General features: G+C 34.9%; 2 protein-coding genes, 2 long non-coding RNA genes and 1 pseudogene across 7 annotated transcripts; 2 read left to right on the top strand and 3 right to left on the bottom strand.

Annotated features, from left to right (window-relative positions):
- Nucleotides 1-617: 617 nt before the first annotated feature.
- On the top strand, nt 618-2,081 carry LOC9320210. The gene is made up of 2 exons (XR_002333173.1): nt 618-774; nt 1,725-2,081. It is a non-coding gene; the product is annotated as an uncharacterized LOC9320210 (long non-coding RNA).
- A 5,187-nt stretch (nt 2,082-7,268) lies between these two features.
- LOC9320209 lies at nt 7,269-10,228 on the bottom strand. 3 transcript variants are annotated; one of them, XM_021030477.1, is made up of 5 exons: nt 10,103-10,227; nt 9,357-9,654; nt 8,580-8,902; nt 8,297-8,490; nt 7,269-7,979 (listed from the first exon to the last, which is right to left on the bottom strand). In XM_021030477.1, exons 1-5 carry the CDS (start codon nt 10,111-10,113, stop codon nt 7,381-7,383), a joined length of 1,425 nt encoding a protein of 474 aa, XP_020886136.1. In that variant the 5' UTR covers nt 10,114-10,227; the 3' UTR covers nt 7,269-7,380. The 3 variants fall into 3 exon arrangements, with proteins under 3 accessions (XP_020886136.1, XP_020886137.1, XP_020886135.1); XM_021030478.1 differs by having other exon boundaries at nt 8,297-8,506; nt 8,611-8,902; nt 9,357-10,228; XM_021030476.1 differs by having other exon boundaries at nt 9,357-10,227.
- A 3,833-nt stretch (nt 10,229-14,061) lies between these two features.
- LOC9322250 (UDP-glycosyltransferase 72D1) lies at nt 14,062-15,702 on the bottom strand. Its single transcript, XM_021033072.1, has one exon. It carries the CDS (start codon nt 15,534-15,536, stop codon nt 14,124-14,126), a length of 1,413 nt encoding a protein of 470 aa, XP_020888731.1. The 5' UTR covers nt 15,537-15,702; the 3' UTR covers nt 14,062-14,123.
- A 4,527-nt stretch (nt 15,703-20,229) lies between these two features.
- LOC9320208 lies at nt 20,230-20,908 on the top strand. Its single transcript, XR_002333474.1, has 2 exons — nt 20,230-20,351; nt 20,651-20,908. It is a non-coding gene; the product is annotated as an uncharacterized LOC9320208 (long non-coding RNA).
- Nucleotides 20,811-22,869, bottom strand: LOC9322249 (annotated as a pseudogene). The gene is made up of 2 exons (XR_002333473.1): nt 22,615-22,869; nt 20,811-22,523 (listed from the first exon to the last, which is right to left on the bottom strand). The product of XR_002333473.1 is annotated as a UDP-glycosyltransferase 72D1 (transcript).
- Nucleotides 22,870-27,396: the final 4,527 nt, after the last annotated feature.

Genomic DNA, 27,396 nt, shown 5'->3' with positions numbered 1-27,396 from the left:
TTAAAAGAAGGGTAATTTAGTCATTTTGTACATAAAAGTGGTATTTTTAAAAATGGACATCCAAAGGGGGCATTTTTGAAAAGAGGTATTGAAAAAAGGGCATTTTTGTGAGTCTCCCTATAATTTTTTTTTTTTGATAAATTGAATTATTTTAAGACTGTTTTATTTTTTTTGTAATATAGTTACTACTATGGCATAGGTAAAATTAAACCAAATAATATACTCTTACTCAATTGTGATATTTATCCATTATACCAATCTTTTCTGATACATTAAAGAGAAATTGTTAGAAATATTTTTTCTTCGATATCCTTTTTCAAAAATATTCCCTTTTCTAGCCATTTTTATTTATGTGTATTTCAATTTTTGAGAAAATTGGAAACAAAGGATATCTACTTAAAAATTTGTCCATATATCCTCTTTTTTTGTAGATTGGTCAAATAAGTTTTTTAAAAATCAAAACCCAATTTTACCCTCATTTTCTCACAAATTTCATTTTAAAAATAAAACTTCCTAATTGGTTTTACAAAATTAAAATAGAAATAATAAAATCACAAAAACTCCAAATGAAAGAGAGTGTTTCACGAAGACCTAATAAAAGACTTTTTTTTTTCTTCTTTTCGTCAAACCATCTGTCGGGAAAAAAAAAACACGTTAGTTGCCGCCGGCGATTCCTCTGTCTTCTTTCAATCGTCGTCGCCGGCGATTCGAAAGCCGTCTCTGTGTCTGGCGCCGTCTTGCTTCCTCTTGATTTCAGCTTGAAGCTTCCTATTGGTTCGTCTCTCTCCTCTGTTGTCTTCTAGTTTCCCCTTTGTTTGACTGAAATCATGTCTTCTTCTTATTAAATTCGAAATGAATCTTCTTGTTCTCTCGATTTAGTGTAATTTGCAAGAGTTTATTTCAGTTTGTATGTAGATTTGTTAATTTCTTTGAATTCGTGTAGTTCAGATTTGAAGTTTCAATTTTGTGTGTTTTAAAATTCCAAATTTCAATTGCATGTAGATTGATTAAGTCTTCTATCTCTTTGATTCATGTTAATGTATATGTGTTTGTGTTCGAATTCATTGATTTAAAAAGAGTTTATGAAGATTATTTCAGAGAATTGTTGTTTCGGGCTTCACATGTTGTTCTGCAATTCTGTTTCTTCTCTGTACACTAACAACATTTAAATGTAGATTTGTTGATATCTTTGAATTCGTGTAACTCAATTAGAGGTTTCAATATGATGTATATAGAGTTTGTTTTCTTTGTCTGTTTGAATATATAGGAGTCATCAATGACCAAATAGATAAGAAGGTTAGGAGATGCGTTGCTTGAGTTTGAATAAGGCTTAGCTTGAATCATTCTTTGATCTTAAAATAATCTCCTCAAACGTAGGAGTGTATTAGTTGCTCTATATTTTTGGTTATGTTCTTTGAATTTGTGTTACTCGTTTAGAGATTTCAATTTTTGTATTGTAAAACTCCAAATTTTAATTGCTAATTGATTTATTAAGTCCTCTAGCTCTTTGAATCATCTTTGTGTATAATCTTGTAGATGTCTCCATTTAGTGAGATATACATGCCTCAAACTGTGATAATGGGATATGTAAAAATTTAGATTGAGGAAAGTTTCACGTTGTTAAAGGTCTTTTTTTGGTAGACAGGGTCTTATTTTTATATCAAGTGTTTTGTCTCTTAATAACTTAAAATATTTGATAAAGCTAGTTTGTTCTCTATTTTCAGGTTTTGGATCTACATTACATCAAAGGTTATCAATGGAAAACAATCTAGGAAGCACGAGTAAGACATCAGGTACTTTAACATACTAATTTTTGTTTGCTAACTGCAACTATGCACTATAATTAGTCATCACTGTGAATGGTTTTATTTACATATGTTTGTTTTTTATGTGCACCCACTACTAAGGAGTTTCCCAAGCTCCTTTTCGGACATGGTAAAGAGCTTGAAGTTGAGAAAATTAACAACAGCTGCAGATTATCGATACTTAGGAAAATCAAAGATGCTTTGCCACTAGAGTATAAGAAAGTGAAGTCTGATCCTCTGTTTGCACAAGTCTTCGCCATATACGAAAATGGTTTACATTATTCGGGTCGTCTGGTGCATAGCCCAATATGTAGGCAGTTGGTAACAAGAAAACAGCATGAGCTCTGGTTTGTGTTTGGAAACAAGCCTCTCCGATTTTCTTTGCAAGAGTTCTACGCAGTGACTGGGCTGAAATACAATGATGATTTCAAGTATGATTTAGATACTTGGAAAGATGATAAGGGGTTTTGGAGCAAGTTGCTGAAAAGAGAGGAGAAGATATGCATTAAGACGATGATGTCTACGCATCTAGGAGCAGTTCACAAGTGGGGTAAAGTAGATAGGATTAGATTTGTCTATTTGTATGTGATTGCTGGTTTGGTAATTGCGAAAGATGAGAAGAAAGCTATTCCAGTACATTACATCAAATTGGTGATGGATCTTGAGAAGTTAAGGGCGTATCCTTGGGATTTACATTCGTTTGACTATCTTGTCAAGTCGATCACAAACGCAAAAAAGGACTTGAAGACGCTGCTCATAATTTGAAGCTGCTTTCTAATCCTATAAACTAAAAACAAAACCGTTAGCAAAAGACAATTTTTAAAGTCTCTATTTAAGATTACAACCAGTAGTTAGACAAACCTTAATCATATAGCTATGTCACATGTTGTTCGATTATGGCCTTCTTTTCCACAACGACTACACCTATGTTTCTTTGACAATTGTGATTGTTGTGACGCTTTTATCTTGTCTTCAGCCGTTTCATATCTTCGTTTTCTTCGCCGACCAAGTTGTCTTCTTGTTTCAGGTGGTAACACAATTGCAGCTGCAACCTCCTCTGGGACACGCCATTATTCTTCGGGAACACCAATTGGATTAATAGTTTCCTCATATAACGATCTCCAAGTGGCAGTGGTATACACATCATCAGCATATGGGTATATACACTTGCCTATCCCATAAGCTCCTTTTATAGCGTGTCTACAAGGAAGTTTCCCTATCTCAAACTTCCCACATGAACATGTTCTTCTTTCCAAGTCAACGACGAAGTCGATCCCGTTTGCTTTAACCTGTAATCTGTTACTAGTAATCGGATAAAGTTTAAAAATTTTACCTTTCTCTATTCTTCTAGAAATCTTTTCTCCACCTCAATAGTCAACGGATATTTTTGCTTTGACTTAATACTCTTCGCTCATAAAACCAACGTGTCAACATCTCCCTAATGCTGTCTAACAAAGGAATTATCGGATACTCTCTAGGTGATCTCAAAGAAGAATTGATTGATTCTGCAGGGTTGTTGGTGTTAATGTCGTATCTAAATCCCGGAAAGTGGCAGCGAGCCCATTTTCAACATTAGCATCGTCTAAGTATGCACCAATCCCTGGACTGATGTTGCAAATATCCTCGAACAACTTCTCAAACTGAGTAACTCTATAGGATTTAGACGCTTTTGCAACCATACCAGCCACACCCCTTCCACTGTGATATGTAATAACATTAACGATCAAGTGGTGGATGCAAATACCATGGGAAGCTAACTGATAGATTTTTTCAAGCGATTTACTGATCGACAAATGCCTATCTGACACAAAAGCTAAACCTTGATCATCCGCTATGAGTGTCTTAAGTTGCAAGAAAAACCACTCCCATGATGCATCATTCTCATAACGAGCAACGCCAAATGCGATTGGATACAAATTAGAGTTACCATCTACGGATGTAGCAACCAGAAGAACTCCTTTGTATTTACTCTTCAAAAACGTACCGTCAACAACAATCACTTTCCGAATTGACTTGTAAAACTCTCTAATTGACTGACCAAAAGATATGAATAGATATTGGAATCTACCATCACAATCAACTTCATAATTTGTATACGTACCGGGATTAGCTGCTTGTAGCATGTACAAGTATTTTGGTATCTTACCATAACTTTTCTCAGGAATTCCTCTGACTTCATTAACTGCATACTCACGAGACTCCCACGCCTGCGAATAATTAAGCTCGCGTCCATACTGTGACCGAATAAGATTGATGATATCATTCGGTTTAGGTCCTTCCAACACACCTTCATAATTATGCATAATGATATGTCCAATCGTTTTTGCTGAAGGTGTTCGACCGAATTTACTTTTCTTGGTAGGAGCACATGTATGGTTACCCATATACTTGTTGATTTTTAAATAAGAAGACCGCTCTAAACGCTCAGCTCGAAGTCGCCACTTGCAGCCAACATCTAAGCATCGTATACACCACAGTTTTGTATCAGACTTTGTAATCCTGTAGTCACAGTTATACTTCATCGCATACAATTCCATGGTTGACTGTAACAATTCTTTGCTTCTGAAATACTGACCCTGGCTCACACAAGAATACTGTGACGACGATCCGAGTCCGTGACCAACAATAGCATTTTTTGGAGTTTTGAAACTATCGGCATTCTTTCTAGTTTCTTTCACACCCCATGATGACAAAATATTGTCGACATTAACATCATCATCTCCATCGTCGACATTAACATCATCATCTCCATCGTCGACATTAACATCATCATCTCCATTACTTGCAGCGTCGGGTTCCTTATTCAGATCAAATTTTTCTTTATTCCTTGTATCTTTATCTCCACCATTAAACGTCACACATAACTTGATCGTATTTTTCCTTTTACAGTAAGAAAGGAAATTACTAACCTGTCTGTTATTCATCATTACAACAGGAGGACAATCCAAGCTAAGATCCGTGGGTAAGTAACTTAACTCCACATCAACTGTACTTTGTTCTATTCCATAGTCTTCTGCAACAATCGCTTGTAACTCTTCAAAAGTTGTAGTCGTTTCCAAACTCAACAATCTCCCACGATTTTTTTCATCAATGATAAATCTCCACTCTTTCTTGTTATACAATCTCCACACACCACTCCTTACATAGATGTGCATCGAGAAATCGTTGATCAAAAAAGGGAAAATTTGAAGGAAAACGTGTTCTTAGCTTTTTAGAAACGAAAGTGGTGGACTAAGACGTGTAGGATTAAGACGTGTAGCTTTTTAGGGTTTAAAAAACGTTTTAGGTTTTAATCTTAGTCTAAAAACCGTAGACAACAACTTCTACATCTTGTAGATCGTAATCTAAACAATAAATAATCATTTAAATCGTAATCTAAAAAAATATTTTATTTCCTTTTCTGAATATTTACTTTCTATATTTAGAGCATTCTAAAAATTACAGAAATCGAAATCTGCAATACCGTAGAATTTACATTCTAAACGTAGATTACAATTTCTAATGATGGCAGAAGATGTAGAAATTATTAGAACGTCTATTCTAAAACATTTAGAACATAGAGAAAAATGTAGAATGCATGTTCTAAATATTTTAGATTATTGATTTTCGGATTTCTAAAATTCTCAGAACATAAATCTAATCTAAAATATGTAGAACATGTACAAAAATGCAGAATACACATTCTGAGTTTCGCAGAACTCTAGAAAACGTGTTCTACCAAAATTAGATGAAACTTTATCTATCAAAAAATCAACTTTTTTTAAACCAAATCTAAAAAATTATACTTCAAATCACCTCTACTCTTGTATATCTACCTGTTTTTATGATTATTTTTTAAAAAAAACAATTAAATTAGGGTGTAGGGGTAAAATCGTCCAAATTGACAATCTCACAAAAAAGGTGTATATGGACAAATTTTAAGTAGATATCCTTTATTTCCAATTTTCCCTTCAATTTTTAGTGACCATTTTACTCCTATTTGAAAAATAATTAAGACAACAAAATGACAAAAATTTCCGCCAAAAAATATTTCCTACAAAATTTTCCCGCCAAATTTTTTTTTCATATGTTGAGCATTAACAAAGTTTCTTATTTGATTAAGCTAATCTTGATTAGAGAGTGTTACCAATCGAACTTATACTACGTTGGTTGTTTGATCGATGATGATTCGAGAGAATTAGATCTTAGTGATGGTAAAGCTAAGTTAGTTTTTGTAACTAATATTAGAGAGAGAATGTGTAACTCCCCGACCGTCCCTACCAGTGGGCTCCACGTACTCTCTCGGACCCATGGGCCCATCCGTGTCCGACGGTCGGTTTGCAACGTCCACGAGGCTTTAAAGACTTGTTTACCGACCCTACAAATCACCACATGATATTTTAGTGTGTTTCGTCCTCACTCACACAGTTCCGACAATTATTTCCCGGAAGGTCACCCATCCTGAAACTACTCCAGCTCAAGCACGCTTAACTGTGGAATTCTCTCAGGACAGTTGACCGAAAAGATAAAAGCATTTTGGTGACATAGGTAGTCAAATCAATTCTTTTAAACCTCTCTGCATGCACCACCATATTCCTGAAACCGGGGTGTTACAATTCACCCCCACGAATAGATCACAACATCCTCGTTGCGCACCAAGACCGTCACCCCCAGCGGTGTGAGCCCTCTTGACTCCACATTCGCCTGGGTTCAGCTCTGATACCACTTGTAACGCCCCGACCGCCACACCTCTCTTAATGGGCCCCACATCTTCTCTCGGACCCATGGGCCCACCCATGTCCGACGGTCGGTTCGCTACTTCCGGGAGGCTTTAAAGACTTGTTTACCGACCTTACAAATCACCACATGATCTTTCCCTGTGTTTTGTCCTCACTCACACAGTTCCGACAATCACTTCCCGGATGGTCACCCATCCTGAAACTACTCCAGCTCAAGCACGCTTAACTGTAGAGTTCTCTCAGGACAGTTGACCGAAAAGAAACTACTCCAAATCAATTCTTTTAAACCTGTCCGCATTCACTACCATATTCGTGAAACCGGGGTGTTACACCCCTACATTAAATTATTTTAATTACATTAGTTCTGCTTACATAGAGTTTGGTATCTGTCTCCCATTACATGCATCTTTTTATATATAGTGAGATTCTAAAGAGAGCACACCTAATATTATACATACTGCACATGTATGTGAGTATGTGACAGTGTTTTGATTGCGATTTGAATGGTAAATAATTTGAAATATAGAATTTTGTTTCTAGAAAATAGTAAAACTTAAAATCTGATCAACCAAACTCGAACTTGGTTAATGGTTATTTTACCTTGTGATCACAATTATATTTTATTTTTTAGTTAAAGAGCACGATTTTATTTGGTAAATTTGAAACATCCTTTTGGTTGATGATTTATTGCTATGTAAAATTTTTTAAATGAAAATATAGATAGGTAAACAACATAAACATTTGATAATGTAATATTTTCTTATAAAATAAACATGAAAACCTGATTGTTTCACCGGTACATAGTTAAAAAAAATTACTGGCCGAGACAGCTTTAATTATTGTGAACAAGATAATTCTCATATCATCTCTATTTCCCTTGAACTCGGAGTTCTAGCTATTTTTCGATCTTTCTGAAAAAGAAAATATAATGGTGTGTAACAAAGACAACACAATCCAAACGGGACAGCCATCATTGAGAAGATCCCCTTGGACAACGCCTCGGCTGCACGACCAGAATCTTTAATAAAGTCAGTTCCATTTGAGTCAAATCCGAACATTTTCTCCGACAAAATCCCAACCAAAGGAGCACCAAATGACGACAAAGATCCTTCGAGTGCACGATCAAAGGCATAGATCATGGTTCGATGCTTAGGAGGAACAATCTCAGCTAAGATAGGAAAGTTAATGGCTGGTCCACACCAAGTTATGGTTAGACCCATTAGAAAAAGAGTGACCAAGAAGATGTAGTAACTGTCAATGGACTGTGGGATCATTCTTAAAAGAATAATGGAGAATATAGCGCCCATGAAAACGCTGAATTGTGCACACATTATTCTGCCTGAGTTTGGGAATATACGAGACATTTTGTCTGCGACTATTCCTCCGACTAAATATCCTATTGCATGTCCAGTGGTGAATACGCCGTTTAGAGCTGCCGTCTTATTGTGATCAAAACCTGAAAAATAAGATATTATTACGTTTTGAGAACTAAGAGCATGTTTTTGTTGTTTTAAATTACTAAAAGCATGGTTTTACATATAATAGTTTTTGGTGTTCTCATCTCTTTTAGCTAAAATTATTGAAATTTCCTTTTCCAAATATGACATTGTTTTTTTATTAGATAAATTTGATAAAAGATTATCTCTCCTATGCCTTAATTAGTAGTAACAAAGATTTGGTTTGGTTAGACGTTATCTTTGGATAGAATAATATGTTAGGTTGGGTTTTGGGTCGGTTCTCTTTAGGGAAAAATATGAGAATGAATGCGCATACCAATAAGTTCGAACCACATTGTGAAGAAAATCATTGCAGTCCATGGCACCGAACCCACGATCCCTTGCACTACGATGACCTGAAATGTTCGTAATTTGGTTACATCTTTTATGGCCACCCACGATTCCATCCAAACCGAGCTCATAATTGTTGAAGCATCATAGTTCTTTGCTTTATGAACCATTAGTTCATCTCTACAAAACCGCATGACTAATTCAAAACCAAAGACAATAAAAAACTTTTGTCACTTTGATGCTATCAAGAATATAGAGCTTTATATTACCGTTCATGAGCATGAGAAATGAAGCTGCTACTTTTCTTTGTCCGCGGGTCAGTGACAAAGAAAAAAACAAGAACCCCGATGATCGCACTCATCGTTGCCATCAATATAAAGGCGCATCGCCATCCTGGGGTCCCCAAGAAATCATGACCAGCCATGATTGTTGGCACGACGGTTCCCCCTATACCTCCAACCGTACCAATGAGACCCCATAGACCAAAACCAAAACCTCTCGAACTATCACTAAAGCTATCCGCAATTATCGACTGAAGCACTGGGTAAACAATCGCATGTCCAAACCCATTGAGTGCCACACCAAGGGTAACCTGGTCCAAGAAAACAAGATCAAATCCCAATATATTATATATAGGGGTTTGATGACTTATACAAGATGGTAAAAAAAAAAGGGAAAATTAGGAGTAAACGATAGCAGTAAAAGTGGTGATATGATAAGAGATGGGGTTTAATCATAACAATCATGTTAATTTTTTAAAATAAATGGTAAGAAGTCACTATATTAGAGCTTTTTATTATTCTTTTAATCCTAATTTTTATAGTTGCAATACAAATAAGGACATATTTTATAGTTTATATTTTGTAAGGAACAAGTTGTAATAAAAATTAAAAAAAAAGCTTTGAATTAAAACTTGAAATTCTCATTAAAAAAAAAAGTTCGATTCTACCCTTTGATTTTACTTTAGTTGAAGAAATAATCTTGTATGTTCCAAAGAGCTCAAGTTGTAATAGAAAAAACTTAAAAGCAATATATAATCTCAAAACCTGAATGAAGTAGTGGCTAGCTCCAGCTGCAAAAGTTGATAAGACCCAACAGAAACTACCGATTGCGAAAACTGTTGGGCGGTCATAACTGATGACAAATAAACCGGCTAAAGGAGAGGCAAGTCCTTGAACAATATTTCTTATAAATGTGAGGTATCCAATATCAGAGAGGGTTGCATTGAATGTTTCTTTCACTTCTTTGGCAACCGAAGGAATGAGTTTTTCGTCTGCTCGTTGCATCATCGTGGCTAAGTTGACGAGGATGAGAGAAATGGAGATTCCATAAAGCTTACCCATTCTATATATGAACATTCAGTGAAACACATGCACACAAAATTACTAGTACAAATTTTAAAGAAAATCATAAGAAATGCATCTTCAAAACAGAGAAACATGTGGCTTACTAATTCTTAATTTGATTTTATGTCAAACTGTGAGAATAGAAAAACTAAAGATGTACTGCAAGACCTTATAGCCAATAGTCTTTAGATTCTGTACAAATATTCACATTTTGAGTTTAAACCGAAATGATTGTATACGATTTAAATGCAAATGTAGAGTTGAAATTATCAACAGAAAGGAAAATATACAAATATTGGCCTTTTTTTTTTTTTTTTGTCAACATACAAATATTGGCCTTAACACTACGAAAGTGAGTAAAACTTGATTCGGATGAATCGCAGAAGACGAGGACGGATACAAATAGGAAGAAGATTTCATTAAGAAAAAAAGTGAAAGTTACTAACTTGATGTTCATGGTGGTTGAAGTATGGAGATTGAAGAAGACGACTGGTGACAATTCCCGAGCGGTCGACGCTTGACAATTTCGGATACTTCACAACTACCAATGCCAAATTTTATAACCCCTCTCTTTCACAACTATTAATGGACAATTACTGGTCTTTTTAACTAGTATATAAGATGTCAATTAGCTAACTAATAAGTAATAACATTAAATTTTCTGAAACGTTATAATTTCCCTTAGTTGTCTTATTTGAAATCTTATCTTTTGTGGTGGCCCACGTTTGTGTATCTAGGCAATTTTCATGTTTCTAGAATTTTGTTTGTATTGTTTATCACTATATCTATTCTCTATCACTATATTTATTCACTTTTATTTTGATTGTGATATTAAGTGTTTAATCTTTGACAAAAACGATTGGTCGTATCTAGAGGTGTTAAAATGGATTAAAAAAAATGGATCAATCCAAACCAATCCAATCTATGGATCTAATGAATGAGAAATTTGAATCTTAATAGATTAATGGATTAAATGGATTAATGAGTTTAATGAATTGGATTGAAATGGTTTGAATTATTGTGGATTAGTGGATTACTCATAACCAAACCAGTAGAAATTAAACATTCTAAATCAAATATGTAAACCGAATCTAACCGAATAAAATATCTAAACCGGTTTTGTAAACCGCAGAAAAACCTAAATGAAGCTCGATTCTCTTCCTCAACCATAAAATGGCTAGGACAAACCTCCGATCACAACCACACGGCGTTATTCTCACCGTCAAGGATCGTAATCACGGTTATCGCAGCGATCACAGCTTTAATCTATGTGTGTTTACATTTTAATAAAGGAGGAGATATAGTGGAGGATTTATTCATCAAATATATGTATAAGTTTACTTTCTTATTAATCTTGGTAAAAAAAAAACAAGACTCTTAAATTGTAAAATAAACTAGCAATATAGTTATTACAAAATTTATTACAATATCAGAATCATTAATTATGTATTACCATTTTTCCAAATTAATTATACATTGTTAATTAGGCAATTAAGTTGATAAATAAATTAACAATTTTAAATTACTTTTCCAAAGATTAATATTTCATTAATAAGTAAATATAGCTTAAATTAATTTCAAAATTTTGACTCCCACCATGAATATAAAATAAACTCATATATAAATATTGAATTACAAAAACCATCTATTTTCTATTACTGCTTTCCATAAAGTACCACATTTATAACCAATAATTAGGTGATAACTATTGGTTTTTTTAAGCCTAATCTCACTCCCATTAGTATGATGTTGTCCGCTTTGAGCCTTTATGCTCAAGCCCGCACAGATTTGTTATTGGGGTATTTCCCAAAAGGCCTCGTACTAATTGGAGATAGATTTTACTTATATATTAGCAACTTCTTTTCTAAACTTCTGATGTGGGAGGATGGTTTTTACCCAACAATCTCCCCTTCAAACCAATAACCACGAACATTGGGCCTCCTCTTCAGCGAAACGTTGGCACCCTAACTCGGCACATTTTTGTTCGCGAAGTTCTTGAGGCATCTTCTTATCGTGTCACATTTAAAGGCTTCTCCCACACCAAAATTTAGCCCACACCCCTAGGTTCACTTTTTTCCGACCTAGGCTCTGATACGATTTATTGGGCTATAAGCTCAATCCAACTTCCATTAGTATGACATTGTTCACTTTGGACCTATATGTTCAAGCCCGCACGGATTTGTTATTGGCCTCCTTCCCAAAATGTCTCATACTAGTTGGAGTTAGACTTGACTTATATATTAGAAACTTTTTTCTAAACATCTAATGTAGGACGTTGGTTTGTACCCAACAATAACATCATAGTAATTTTTTAATGATTTATAAAATTACTTTTTGCATTTTAAGCAATTAGATATATATATAAAATTAAAGTATAGTAGGCGAACCTTTATATAAGTCATATTATTTATTAAATTATACTCTTCTATTTTAAATTAGTTGTCATTTAAATTTTTTCACACAAATTAATAAAACATTTAATTTTTCTATTTTATCCTTAATTAATGTGTTGTTTTATTTGATATCATCAATTAATTAGTTTAAACAACAAATATAAAATTGGAAAATCTGTCAAAAATTTCATTGAAAACATAAAACGATAACTAATTTAAAACAAAATTTAACTTCTAAAACGATAACTAATTTCAAACGGAGGGGATATCAACTTTGGAGTATACTAAAAATGCTTTAGAGCATGCACATAGTTGATACTCATAGAGTATCATTAACAATTTTTTAGTATTAATTTTAATGTTTGTTTATTATTTGAGATTTTTTATGATACTGGTACTAAATATGTTTCCATTGGTGAGACCGGTTTAAGTATCATAAAAAAAATGATTTGCAAAATCGAAAATAAATATATAAAAACATAGGATTACAAAATGTAATATTACATAAAAAAAAACGTAGAATATACTTAAGCAAAAAAAAAACATTAAATTCAAAAAAACATGATGATAAAGATAACTTAGTCCCCACGAGTCAATTACCTTGGCCCCATTTTTGCCAAATATGTTCAATCAAATCTTTTTTCAATTGTCGATGCATTTGTTCTTGACGAATTTGAGCTCTTTTGGCCATCATATTGTTCACATTTGTCAAATTTATGAGAGGGAAAAAATGAGCGATTTTTTTTTTTTTTGGATTTAAGTTCTTACTGCACATTACTTTCAATCTAATTAGTTGGACCAAATTGAATCGACTTTTTAACATTGGATGCAATAATGATTTTTTTTCCTTATAATATATATTAAAAAAAAGTCATGAAATAATTTCTTAAGGTTTCTCACATCTAAGATGTATTTGGCCTAACAATATTAAGTTGTTTGTTTTTGATATATAGTTTTTTAATTTGCTTAATAATAATATCAAACAGAACAATTGTAATGATATTATTGATGCCAAAAACAAAAGGTTATAATAATGTTATTTCCTATGTGTAACAGTTTTTTTTTTTGGGTAGGGATCCTATGTGTAATAGTTTGATACACAAATAGATTTGTTTTTTTCTAACAATAAAAAATTAAAGGGTGATTTAGGTGAATAACCAAAAAAAAAAGAAAAATTAGTTTTTTAGAAAGAAGGTAGAGAGAGATAGGAAGAGAAAAAGAGTGAATAGGGGGGTTAGAGGTTAGATATTTAATTTTGTTGTTTTTTTAGGTTATAAGGTGCAATTTCTCAAAATTAAAACACTACCATGTTCGAAAAAATATTATGACGTTAAAAGCTAGAAAGTCCACAATGTGACAAAGACAAGTAAATGGGCAAAAAAGGCCATCCCAGGTTCTGATTTTGCTGACCAACCGTATGCTGCCACGTCACCCGATACTTAGTATCAAATGTATCAGTGGACTGATACGGATCAGGCCCAAATACATGCTTTGGTCCATTAAAAAATGATTTTTGGGCTACTAATACTCAAATAAAATCACCTATGTACATGGTCTTATATCTATAAGTTAGAGGTGACCTTTCGGCTGCTTGATGATGCTTGGTCAGCTTTAAAGTTTGATATGTTTCAAACTTTAAAGCTGACCACTTGTCTCGGTTAGCTAGGTCTCGTACTAAAATCTTCTATTTTCAAGATTGTTCTATTCTGGTGACTGAGAGAACGACATACATATAAATAACTCAGAATGCTAAAAAAAAAAAAATAACACTTAGAATGCTAGAAAAATGACAGGCCCATGTGCCTAAAGCCAGCTCTTGGACCGAAATTCCATACGTACTTATTTGATTATTTCATTCAGAATGCTAAACAAGGATCATACATATAAAGCGGTACGCGTACGTCCATCATTTATAGACGACATGATATGCAAATTTTTACAAAACAAACGTTCTATTATTAATTTTTATTAATATATAAAGATACCTGATTGAAGTACATATCTTGTATGCATAGCAAAATTTAACACACTTTTAGATTCATATAAAAAGGTTGATATGATGTTATTTTTCAAATCACGATACAAGATAACATCGTTTTGCCCATTCAAATAGAGAATTATAAGATGATCCACCTTGACTCCAAGCTCTTTCGGAGCTAACCCTCACCTCTTCAGCTTTAGCCCTAATTTCCTGTCCTTCTTCATCCTCTTCCGCCACAATCTTCCTCACCAGAGATGCCACTTCTTCCCGTCCGATGACTTTCTCTGATGGTAACTCCAACGTACGAACGGCCACACCGATCTCCTCAGTCAGTAACGTGGCATTCATCCACTGCTCCGCATAAAGAGGCCAAGCCACGATCGGAACTCCTTTAGTCAAACTTTCCAACACCGAACTCCAACCGCAATGAGACAAGAACCCACCGATCGATCTATGGCTCAAGATCTCAACTTGCGGTGCCCATTGCGTAACCACAAGCCCCACACCACACGTGCGATCCAAGAAACCGTCAGGTAGGCTGGTAATCACCTGATCATCATCGCTTGAGCTCGCCCCGAGGTAAGAAGCGGGCCTACGTAGAACCCAAACGAACCTTTGACCACTTAACTCTAAACCCCAAGCGAGTTCCACTGTTTGCTCAAACGTCAACGTTCCACCGCTCCCTAAACACACATACAACACTGACCGTTCCCCTTGTTTGTCTAGCCACTCGAATATACTATTGAGTTTTTCCACATGCCCGCTAGTCCTAACAATAGGCCCAATAGGATAAACCAGTACTTTCATGACCCGGTTTAACTCTCCGTCCTCTCTAAACGCAGCGAGAGTGTTTCCTTGTAACTCCTCCCAAGTATTTACTAAAACACCATCGCTCATAGGTACCTCTAAGCCAACTCGTACACACTCTTTATATTGCTGGTCCGACCGGTCTAACATCGTTTCCATCAGCTCCTTTCGTCCGACCGGTTTACAACCCGGTATTTTTAAAGGCTCCTTAATATCAACATACTCACCTTCCACTACCGTATCTAACACCGGCAAGTACACCATGACTGCTAAGAACCACGCATGCGAGGGGATGTACACGTACTTAGCCGTCAAGCCTACGTCATCGGCTGCGCACATCAACCCCGTACCAAAAAAGTCAACGATCATGACCGTTGGTTTTCGCTTCATTGATTCCACGGCGTCACGAACTTTGGACTTCATGGCTCGCATCTTTACCACGATCTTAGTGGCCACCGTTGCATCTGGCTCCACGAGGTTGTCTATATCCACCGAGGGAAGTTCCGTTATTTCACAGGCAGTTCTAGCAGCGGCTGCACGTATGGCTTCGGTTTCTGTCGGTGACGAGGAGCCGGAGGTGACGGCGAGTATGGTGACGTGGATGTTTAGGACGGAGGAGAGACGGTTTCCGAGTTCGAGGATAGGGATGAGGTGACCCAAGCCAGGGCTAGCGACTAGAAGCGCGTGAGGTTGGTCCATGATCTTGTTATTTGGTGTTAAAAATGATATATGAATCAAAGAAATGTTCTAACAAAAGGCTTTTGTTTACGTGAGATGTTCGACCACTTACCTGTACTTGTATCAGAAGATGTCTATTAGTTATCAATGACACTTCATGAATTGAGATAATATATATACAGTTATACACTGGCCATAATATATATATATATATATTTATTATTGGTTTTAGGATCAATGATCACAAAAATTGCTAGATTTGATAAACACATTTCTTTTTAGTTGTTGGTTTCTGTGTAGCAAAATAATCGTGGATTGGATTTCGGTATAGGCCATTAACAAGTGATATTTATTATTTTCAGATCTAACAAACTTTACTTTTCAATTATGATTTTACTTCATTCAATGATAAGTGTGTACAATAGAAAGCTTAAATACAACTATACAAGTGAAGATAATAAAGATTAACTAATAACCAACTAAACCAAACAAGATCCTATAAACCGACATTAAACCGGGTCTATGTACTCTAATACTCCCCCTCAAGATGAAAGTATCTTGGACTTGAAAACTCCATGAATGTGTGTCCTCAATAACTTTCTCAATGAGAGAAGCATTCAAGTGAACTTGAGAGACCTGAAACTGAAAACACAATGAGCTTTTGGTGGTCTTGGTCTTGATACGCTCCTGTCCAATAAAGCTACTATCACCATGAAGCAACAAGGTTAGATGTCTCTTGAATAACCAGTCCACAATGATCACGATGAGCTCCCCCTGTCTCGGAACACAGCTTGAAGGAACTCAATTAACATGGAACGGGAACACATCTCTAAGCAGCAACAGAACACAAACATAACACATCCTATAAGATGCAGAGCTGAAGTAGAGAAAAACTGCAAACTAAACTCATTTTCTGAGAGGTAGAGTCCACGACTGGGATCTCCTGTGGTTGAATAACAAATGAGTCTCTGAACATCTTGGAAGTGATGAGAATCAACCAACAAAGTTCCAGAAACAGCATCATTTGGAGCCAAAACGGAACATGATCCAAAACAGCAACCAATTGAAATCTTCTTCCCATTGGTCGTAAATGTGCTGGAATGTGAGAATTAAACATGGCAGGGTAAAACCAATCCAACAAGAGACAACCATTTTCTGATGTTAACTCCATCTTTGTGAATCAAAATATCATCAAACCCTTGAAGTCCATGTCGATAGCTCATGAAAAGAACATCCATCATCTGTTTTCACAAGGAAGCTCAATAACAGCAACATGATGGCACCAACTTCACAAACACGGTGAAACCACAACATTCAAGGTCATAATCACCATAGCCATGAATCAAAATAAACAAACGTTGGTCCTATTTGTCTATGTCTCCCCTGTCTTAGAACAGATTCGGATGAAACAAATTCTTGATAACTATCCAAACAACAATACCTAACTCCATTGCCAAAAAATTCACAGCCTAATGAACTAAAGATCAAGGCAGGGGAATCATACATATTGACTTAGATGACGTTTCTGGTGGACGTGGAAGTGAACCAAAGAGGAACACCAACAATATCATCAAACGCAGCCATGGAATTGCTGCCATAACCTTCTCAACAACAACATTGCTCTTTGAAACTCACGTGAACCATACATTGAATCCATAACAGAAGCAAACGATATCAACACATCGTGAAAAAGCAAAGCAACACGTAGATCAATTGAAATCGCAGACAAAGAATCGCAACTGAGATCTGGAGCATCAACGAGCGGCGGAACAAACGTGATATGCAGCATCAACAACCTATATATCCAAAAGATCGGTTGTTTAACCGAGGAATTGACGGAATTATCGATCAATGAAGGAATAAAATCCGATTTTAATCGGAGAAGAAACTAGAAAGTGGCAAATCGAGCACAAATCCAGACAAATTGGAGTATAAATCTTACGGAAAAACCATAAGAGAAAAATCAAAAGAGAGAAGACGATCCGAGATGATGAATCGCTTCAAACAAACGAATAAGAACAATCGAGGAAATCTGATCGCAAAATCGAAGGATAAGAACTCAAATCTGAGAAATCAAGCTAACAAACGAAGAGATCAAAGCTCGATTCAAAGAAACTGGAGTTCGATTCAAAGAGATCAGTGCTCGACACAGATGATTTGATGAAAACCAAGCTTGATCGATGAAATTGAAGCTCGAATCAAGCCGGAGAAGAAGAAAGAACTCGATCGGAATGTAACGCGATCGGAAAAGCAAGAAAACGAAGAAGAAAGTAGAAAATTTCCGATGAAAATGTCGAGAATGAATCGGAGAAGAAGTTGATGATAGATTCTAGATGTATGATCAAAGAATGAAAGATGATTTGAGCTTGCGGAAGCAGAATGAAGTTTGACGAAGCAAAGCTTGAAGAAGAAAAAAATTGCTCTGATACCATTTCAGATCTAACAAACTTTACTTTTCAATTATGATTTTACTTCATTCAACGATAAATGTGTACAAGAGAAAGCTTAAATACAACTATACAAGTGAAGATAATAAAGATTAACTAATAACCAACTAAACCAAACAAGATCCTATAAATAAACCGGGTCTATGTACTCTAATAATTATTATGCCGTATTGACCAAACGTTATGTTAATGACTAATGAGACCTAAGATTAAAGACCATGCATACTTTTGTACTGACGCCAAAATTTGTAGACAAAACAAAAGACGAATCTACACGGCGCGATGTTCGCAGATAACTCCATTGCATATACTTTCGTTCACAAGGACAATGAATGATGATGACATGTGCATGTACACATGTCTTTCCATACACCGGACACACTTCTCCTGTTGATCACCGCGGCACACGAAACAAGAAGTATTTTTTTTTTTAGTTATATACGCAAAAATATTTAAGGATTTCTCATATATGTTTTTATGTGGAGATATCCAAAACCAAATTAATATCCAAAAATGACCAAATTCACGAAGTGGGTGGTGCCACTTCTCATTAAGTTTGAATCTTTGTTTTCTCCACATTTCTACTCTTCAAATTGGTTTCAGTCTTTGTAAATAATCTCTTCTGTTGAATAATAAAGTCCACATTCCAACAACAACAAAAATATAATAATATCCAAATTTGTGGATTTCCTAATTTTCTTGCCATGAAAAGTTGTTATTAAAGTGATCAACAAGAAAAAAACATGAGAATCGAAATCTATAAATCGTGGAATTTAATATATGACGCAGAGAAAACATTCACTACTAGTGTTTATTAGATTATTACCCATTGATTTTAGTCCGATTTGTTTCGAACATCATTCTAACATTTTGAATTTACACACTACTTGAGTATGCGGGCCACATATCATAGTGCTGCATGATTTGGGACAAGTTATACACTGGCCCATATAAATGGCACTGCGAGTGGACTTTCCAATAAGGAGATGTAGTGGGGGATGCAATAATATTTTTGTTTGGTGTTTTGCATATCTTGAAATATATTTGATTTACTATTATAACTTAATGGTTCACTTTTGACCAAAAAAAAAACAAAAAAAAAACTATATGGTTCACTAATCATGAACTTATCTATATGGTTTTGAAATTTCAAAACTATATATCCCAGAAAATTCAGAAAAATAATCCTGTTTATAGAAAGCTAATTGTCTAAACATATTCAACGTACGACGGGTTGCAAACAAAATACGTAAAGAGTAAATTAAAAGTCATTGATATAGACGACCAAAAAAAAAAGTCATTGATATAGGAGATAAAGAGTTATCGAGAAAACCCAATTTATAACAAAAGTCTTTAGAGCATCTCCAATGGGAGTTCTCTTCCAAAGTTCTCTTCTCAAAAGTGATTATAACTGATTAAAATTAAATCAGAAAACATAATTGAAGAGAGAGTTGGTTTTCTGAAGAGAGTTTTGGAAACCCAAGAGAGACGCACACGTGTCACTGTTTGACTGGTGGAGGATTTTTAACAAAAGGAAAAAAAAAAAAAAGACAACACGTGAACCACGAAGTCTTCTTCTAATTATTTTTTTCGACTCTCTCTTTCACTTTTTTGGCGATATCGGCGAACAAGAAGACGAGATTTAGTCTGACGATTCCGGCGATTGAGGGTTGATTTAAGGGAGAAATTATGGTGTATGAGCGTGCTCTTGATCCATTGAATTGATGCAGCTCTTTCGCTTGCTCTTAGAATCTCGGTTTGAGCGGTGGTTTTAGTGCACTGAAGCTCTGCCAAGTGCTTGTGAAAATTCCAGCCCTTTTTCCATCAAATCTTTCAATTAGCTGACTTTTCATTTCGATTTTTGCAGGTTAAGTTTGTGATTTGATTCCTTGTTTCTAAATCTCTTGATTTCTGAACAATTCAGGGTTTTGATAAACCTAGTTGTTAATGTTTGTGTCTGTGTTCTGAGTTAGATTGAGTTATTTGCTTCATGCTGACTAAACGTGTTTGGTCCTATGTGTTTTTCAAATTTCATTTGTATTGCTTGATGGGTTTTATGGACTTGAGTAAAACTTTACTACTTTATAGGTTTTGAAAGAATTTTAGTTTTGGTGAGCTTCCAATGGCTTTGAAGATAGAGATTTAGATCATGGAATTACTATCTTCTCATACTGCTTTTGCTCTGTTTTTTTTTTTTTTTCTCAGTTGATTGAAACCTTGATTGATGAACAAACTGGTCTTCTTTTGAAACTGCAGGTTGTTCATGTTGTTAGAGGTAGGATTCCAGTTTTGCTTGATGGAGGAGTAAGGTGAGGAACATATGTTTTCAATCGATAGGCTTCCATTGGTTCATGGTGTTCTTGAACTTGTAGGCATCGGTTACACAAGAGTGAGTTTCTTCTTCTATCATCTTGTCTTTGTATCATTTGAACCAAGCTTTAGTGAACCTGTTTTGAGGATATAGATGATTCATCTCATCACTTTTGGATTTAGGACCGAACCTCTGCAATTTAGTGTATTCGTATAGAGATATGATATCAGTCACCATCGGAAAATACACAGTCTTTAACCCAAACGAAGCTCATCCTTCACCTCAATATCATAAGATCTCTATCAGATTACTCTCCAAATCCGAATTTCTGAATTTTGAATTTTCGTTTTTTGTTGATTAAACGTGAATTTACACAGGTGACATCGAGTTACAGCGGTGGAGGCTGGAGATTATATGGCTTGTTTCACTGCTCTTGATCATAAACCTGAGGTTGCATTGAGTATTGATTTCGATAGGAGAACTGGTGTTCAATCTAAAAGCTGGAGTAGTGTAGCTAAGAAGAGCCAAGTCGAAGTGAGTTTTCATGCTTTGGATTTGATTCATCATATTGTTTGATCAAGCATATTGTAAGAACCCCACTTGAGAGATACTACCATTGGACAATGGATTTTTTTAAAAATAAAACACAAGCTCTCATCTTACAAATTTCCACAAATTATATTAAACAATAGAAGAGAGCTCTTGGAAGGGCTCTCACCATTGGAGATGCTCTTAGCTTTAAATTTCAATGGACAAGTCTCCTTTCCTCAATTGCTGACGTGGCTGCATGATCGAGGTAGCTCACCTCATTTCACATATATGATATATGATTCTAAAATTAAGACACAAGACGACACCGTTTTGCCCATTCAACGAGAGAACTATGAGACGACCCACCATGAGTCCAAGCTCGTTCGGAGCTAACCCTCACCTCCGCAGATTTAGCCTTTATCTTCCGTCCTTCTTTATCCTCTTCCACTACAATCTTTTTCACCAAAGATGCCACTTCTTCCCGGCCGATCACTTTCTTCGACGGTAACTCTGACGTACGAATGGCCACACCAATCTCCTCTGTCAGCATCGTGGCATTCATCCATTGCTCCGCATAAAGAGGCCAAGCAACGATCGGAACTCCTTTAGTCAAACTCTCCAAGACTGAGCTCCAACCACAATGAGATAAAAACCCACCGATTGATCTATGGCTCAAGATCTCAACTTGTGGTGCCCATTCCGTGACCACAAGACCTACACCACGTGTACGGTCCAAGAAACCTTCTGGTAGACAAGCACTCACTTGATCATCATCTTTTGAGCTCCCACCAAGGTAAGAAACAGGCCTACGTAGAACCCATAGGAAACTTTGGCCACTTAACTCTAAACCCCAAGCGAGTTCCATCGTTTGCTCCAACGACAACGTTCCACCACTCCCTAAACACACATACACAACTGATCTTTCCCCTTGTTTGTCTAGCCACTCCAAAATACTATTTCGTTTTTCAATAAGCACATTAGACCTAACAATAGGCCCAATAGGGTAGACCGGTACTTTCATAACTCGGTTCAAATCCATGTCCTCTCTTAGCGCAGCTAGAGTCTTCCCTTGTAACTCCTCCCAAGTATTTACCAAAACGCCATCGCTCATAGGTATCTCCAACCCACTCTGTACACACTCACGGTACTGTTGGTCCGACCGGTCTAACATTGTGTCCAAAAGCTCCTTTGGTCCGACCGGTTTACAACCTGGTATTTTCATAGGCTCCTTAATATCAACATACTCACCTTCCACTACCTTATCCAACACCGGCAAGTAGACAATTAATGCCAAGAACCACGCGTGCGACGGTATGTTCACATACTTAGCCGTCACACCTACATCGGTTATGGACAACAACGCTGTACCAAAAAAGTCAACGATCATGACCGTCGGTTTTTGCTTCATTGATTTCACGGCATCTCGAACCGCGGGCGTCATGGCTCGCATCATCGTCACTATCTTAGTGACCACTGTCGCATCTGGCTCTACGAGGTCGTCTATATCGACCGAGGTAATTCCATAATTTCACAGGTCCCTCTAGCCGCGGCTGCATGTATCATCTCGGTTTCTGTCAGGGAAGAGGAGCCGGAGGTGATTGCAAGAATGGTGACGTTGATATTGAGGACGGAGGAGAGACGGTTGCCGAGTTCGAGGGCAGGGATAAGGTGGCCCAAGCCAGGGCTAGCGACTACAAGAGCGTGAGGCTGGTCCATGATCTAATGATTTAGAGGTTATGTTAAGATGATTATGAATCGAAAGAATGTTGTTATAAAAGGTTTTTTTTATTTACGATATTCGACCTCTTACCCGTTCTTCTCTCACAAGATATTTTATTGCTTGTCAATGGCAATGCATGCTTTGGGATAAAGCAGAGATTACATATACATACACTGGCCCATAAGAAAGATGAATAATAAGCGTTATAGTTGATATATTTTATAAAAAAAAAAAGGACCAATTTATATATTATTAGTTTATAAAAGGTTGTTCTTTTCAGTGGTACAAAATAATCGTGGATTGGATTTCGTATGGGGCATTGACAAGTGACACGTTATTAATTATTTGTTGGCGAGACCTAACAAAACTACCATGCCTACTTTTGTAACGCCTAACTTTGTAGAAAAAGAAGAAAAGAAGAATATGGCTATGATTGGTAACCAATTTTAAAGCTGTACAGCTTTGTACAGCTTTGACAGTTACCAATCACAAAAACTTTATGAAAAGCGGTACACTATAAAAAAAAAAATTGTTTTTTTGGACAAAAACAAAATAAATTAAAACGGTTACGGTTAAATACGGTTACGATTAAATACGGTTATAACGGTTACGGTTAAATACGGTTACGGTTAAATACGGTTACAGTTACGGTTACAACGGTTACGGATAATTATGGTTATAGTTATTTGATGACTACAATACGGTTAATATCGGAGGCGAAATCTTACGAGTTACCTAACTTATTATAATATTTTTCATAAAATCAAAAAATATGTTACAAACCAAATTTTCTTCATTTCGAGCAAAATAACAGTATAACATATTTGTTTGAAAAAAAGACCATTTTTTATAACGTAGATTTTTTCATATGCGGTATCATTTACTTTTTTGAAAAACTTAATCTGAATATTCGATAATTTTTTTTGCATTATATGGAGTTACAATTATATTTTTAAAGTTTTAACTATGCGGTTAACCATATGGTTAAATAACGGTTTTCATATGTTTACCGTTAATTAACGGTTACTGTTAATATATTTTTTAACTGTAACTAATTATTTTTTACGGTTATAACCATAACCGTATTTTGGATCGTAACTGGACCGTTTTTCAACCGTAACTGTATAAAACGGTTAAAAACCATAACCATTCACCGTAAAACTAAATTATTTACGGTTAAAAAAAATATACTAACCGTAACCGTTAATATATCGGAAACGTATCAAAACCGTTATTTAACAGTACGATTAGCCGCACGGTTAACCGTATTATTAACCGCATAATTAAACTTTATAAAATATAATTGTAACTATGTATAATGCAAAAAAAAAAGTCTCGAATGTTCAGATAAAGATTTCTGAAAAAGTAAATAATACAGCCTATGAAAAAATCTCATTAGAAATAATGGTTTTTTTCTCAAACAATTATTTTGGAATGTTATATTGCTCAAAATAAAGAAAATTTTATTTATTATAGGACTAGTAAATTCATCTTATTATTCTAACAATAAAATATTGTTCATTCTATATAATCTTAATTTTCATATGTAATTATATACTAAAGTATATTTCTATATAATTTTTTCTTTCTTTCTAAATTCTTAATATTATTTATTATGTGTACCGCTATGATGTTTCCAATCAGAATAAATTTTTAAAATTTGTTCTGCGTTATTTTTTTGTACAGCTTTCGTGTTTTATTATTTTGTACAGCTTTGCACTATTCCCTAACAGCTAACAGCTCCAGCTAACCGCTCCAGCTAACAGCTAACAGCTTGTTACCAATCTTTGATATATATATATGAGTCGTAAGTGATACCACTTCTGCTCCCCATCTTTCATATATAGGGTCCGAATGGTAACAGCGTATTTGGTTGTGCGGGAAAAGCGGTTTTATAGTGCGGTGCGGTTCAACTGCGGTATGTGCGTGAGAAACGTATTTGCGGGACAAGTGCGGTTAATACAAAATAAGCGGTACATAATAAAGTTTGATTGGTGAAAAAAGTATTTGTGGTACACAATAAAATGTTTGAATGGTAAAAAAGTAACAAGCGGTACACATTACCGATTATAAATAAATATGTAAAAAATAAATATACTTATAATTACAAATTACTAGTATTTTTTTTTTGGTAATAAAGAAATATTTTTATTTATAAATTTTTTAAGGATCACTATGATAATTAACGATAATTATCTAGTTTCAAATTAATAAAATACATAAATTTTGAATTAAGAAAACATAGATTTATAAATATTAAATCAGATAATCTGTTTTGAATTATTAGAAACTAAGAAAACATAGATTTATATATATAAAATTAAAAGGAGGAAATGGTATTTTTTGTATCTTTAAGAAATAATTTGGAATCCATTACATCATTTAAAAAGTATATTATTTGTATTAAATCACTTATAAATATATTATATTAATTGTTACAGAAAGTGTTTAACCAAAAAAAAATTGAAAACAAAAAATATTGTTACGTGAGAGTCTGAGAGGTAAGAAGCCAAGAGAAAAGATAGTGGAAGACTACCTTTTTTTTCTTTGGTGTTTACACATAAGGTTGTGTAAACAGATATACATATAATAGTTTTAATATTAAAATATCAAAATTTAAAAAAAAAACAAAAAATAATACTACTATCTACTGCGTTTTTGAATGTACCGCTGGGTGAAGTCTTCTGTATATTTTGGAAGAATCAATTACCGGATTGGCATTTATTCTACCAAAAATTATCATTTTAGGTCAGATTGTCCAGCCTTCATTTTTAAGCATTTCTCAGCCTAGTGAAATGACGTTATTACCCTTACCAACAACAGCTGGAAAAAAAAAGAAAAAAATTTCTCTGTTGACGACCAACAAAACGCTTTAATGACGATGGTGGTGGTGATGAGATCCGGTAAAGGAGATGGTGGTGAAGATGTTGAATCTGTTGAAAATGATGAGTTACGATGAACAAGATGGTGGTCACGATGATGAGATGATGAGATCCGATACCTATTTGTTTAGATTTAAAAATAGAATTGGAAGTTTTGATTCCATAGATGTTTTAGATTGGAGCCCTTGGGTTTACTAGATAGTATCCCCATAGGGTTTAGCTTCCTTTATTCAAAACGAAATTAATTGAATCCACTGAAATCATCGGATCTGAGATGGTGTGGGCGACGGAGAGGTTTTGTGTTTCGAATCAGAGATGTTGTTGACAACGGATGGAGATGGTGTTGGGGGTGGAGATGGTGAGAAGTGAGGTTTATGGCCTGGAAAGCGAGAGTTGTTGTTGGGAGATGAATCCAAAGTTTTTTTTGGTTGGGAGAGAAAGCCATGGTTGTCGTCGGAAGAAGAGTGAAGGAGAAGATATAGAGGGGTAAAACAGTCTTTTCTCCTATCCCAAAAATACCTAAATTCATAAGACCTGGAAATGGTTCCTCTTTTAAAAGTTTTGGGCCAAAAAAGCCCTATATCTGTAATATTCCCTATTTTGGAAAGCGGTCCAAGGTAATATCTGCTGGACAATTCCGCAATTTGGTTTTTTTTTTTTTTTTCAGAAAAACGCAAATTTGATAAAAATTTATGATTGGTGAAAGTGGTATGGTTTTACCAAAAAAAAAATAGAAAACCGCTTTTTTGTGTCTCCATTCACAACCATATTGTTCTCATTTGTGCCGGGAAATTTTGTATCTTGTTTTTATCGATTTCTAAAATGTTTTCTATCTCTATTTTTATGTCTTCGTTTAAAGAGTCAAAAGTGTTTTTGGTATGTTTTAGTGTCTTGTTGAGTTATTCAGGATTCAAGTATATTTTGAAAAAATAAGTTTTTGATCAAAGTTTTGAACGTTTAAAGCAAGAAAATATTTTTTTTTGGTGCTTCTGGAAGTGTGGGCCGCTTAGAGCATCTCCATCAGTAGACATGATAGAAGTTTCTCAAAAAAAAAAAAAAAACTATTTAATTAAATTATTTGTTTTTTTATTATTTTTTAATAATTCAACCAATAAATTTGTGACATGTGTGCAGAAACTGTGTCTCATAGTTTCTGGGTAGAGAAACTGTATCTCTCTCTTCATTTATGATTTTTTTTATTAATAAATGTTGGCTAGACACTCTCCTTTATCTCACCGATGGAGGGTCGGTCAATTTTCAAAAGCAAAAGACGAAGAATACTAAATCGCTTCGTCCACCCATTTTATCGATCGGTCCAAAAGCTACGAGCAAAGAAGAAAGATATATGGACCAATCGGAACACATCTAGGACTGATCAGTCCCTAACCGGATCTGTATTTCCTTTTTGTGATGACCCGTTTTCTAGAACCTACTTGTTTAGATTTCTAGCCTTTATAAAATCTCATGCTCAACTTACTTTACATAGACCTATTTTTCATTATTTTGAAGCTTTTGGAAATTGTAAAGCTGGGGAAACGAATATACAGTCTTAGAAAATATTTTTGAATCTTGTGCTTTTAGGATTTGGTTATTTAATTATTATTTTATTCTTCATTTATTTGCTTAAGTTTTGTTTCCATGGCTGGGTACGTCACCAAATAAATTTAAACTTTTGAAGAGGAATTCATGAATTCTTGATAATATGTTGTTAGATTTGGGATCTATTTCATTGGTTAGTCATCTATTGTTGATCTCAATCTTGATTGGCATCTAAAATATGATTTTAGGTTAGTTTATGCACTCAAAGTATTTGATAAACTGGCTGAAATAATTTAGATAAGAAAGTGCATGTCATTACTCATTTATCAACATAAATTGATGTAATCAACATAATACTTGCTTAATTTCTCAAATTCAACGAAGATTAATGTTTTAAGGTGTATCACATAGAAGTTGATACTTTGAAAATTTTAATTTGAATTTTGAGTTG

This window comes from Arabidopsis lyrata (assembly GCF_000004255.2).
Source record: "Arabidopsis lyrata subsp. lyrata unplaced genomic scaffold ARALYscaffold_3, whole genome shotgun sequence".
Taxonomy (NCBI): Eukaryota; Viridiplantae; Streptophyta; class Magnoliopsida; order Brassicales; family Brassicaceae; genus Arabidopsis; species Arabidopsis lyrata.
This window is presented reverse-complemented; position numbering and strand designations above follow the sequence as displayed.

What these genes read in the sequence shown, in the direction of transcription:
- LOC9320209 (XM_021030476.1), bottom strand. Translation starts at nt 9,668, where the DNA reads ATGTTCATATATAGAATGGGTAAGCTTTATGGAATCTCCATTTCTCTC. An exon ending in ATTTCTCATGCTCATGAACG is followed by an intron (nt 8,491 to 8,579) that starts GTAATATAAAGC and finishes GCGGTTTTGTAG; the next exon opens with AGATGAACTAATGGTTCATA. An exon ending in AATGTGGTTCGAACTTATTG is followed by an intron (nt 7,980 to 8,296) that starts GTATGCGCATTC and finishes CTTATTTTTCAG; the next exon opens with GTTTTGATCACAATAAGACG.
- LOC9322250 (XM_021033072.1), bottom strand. Translation starts at nt 15,536, where the DNA reads ATGGACCAACCTCACGCGCTTCTAGTCGCTAGCCCTGGCTTGGGTCAC.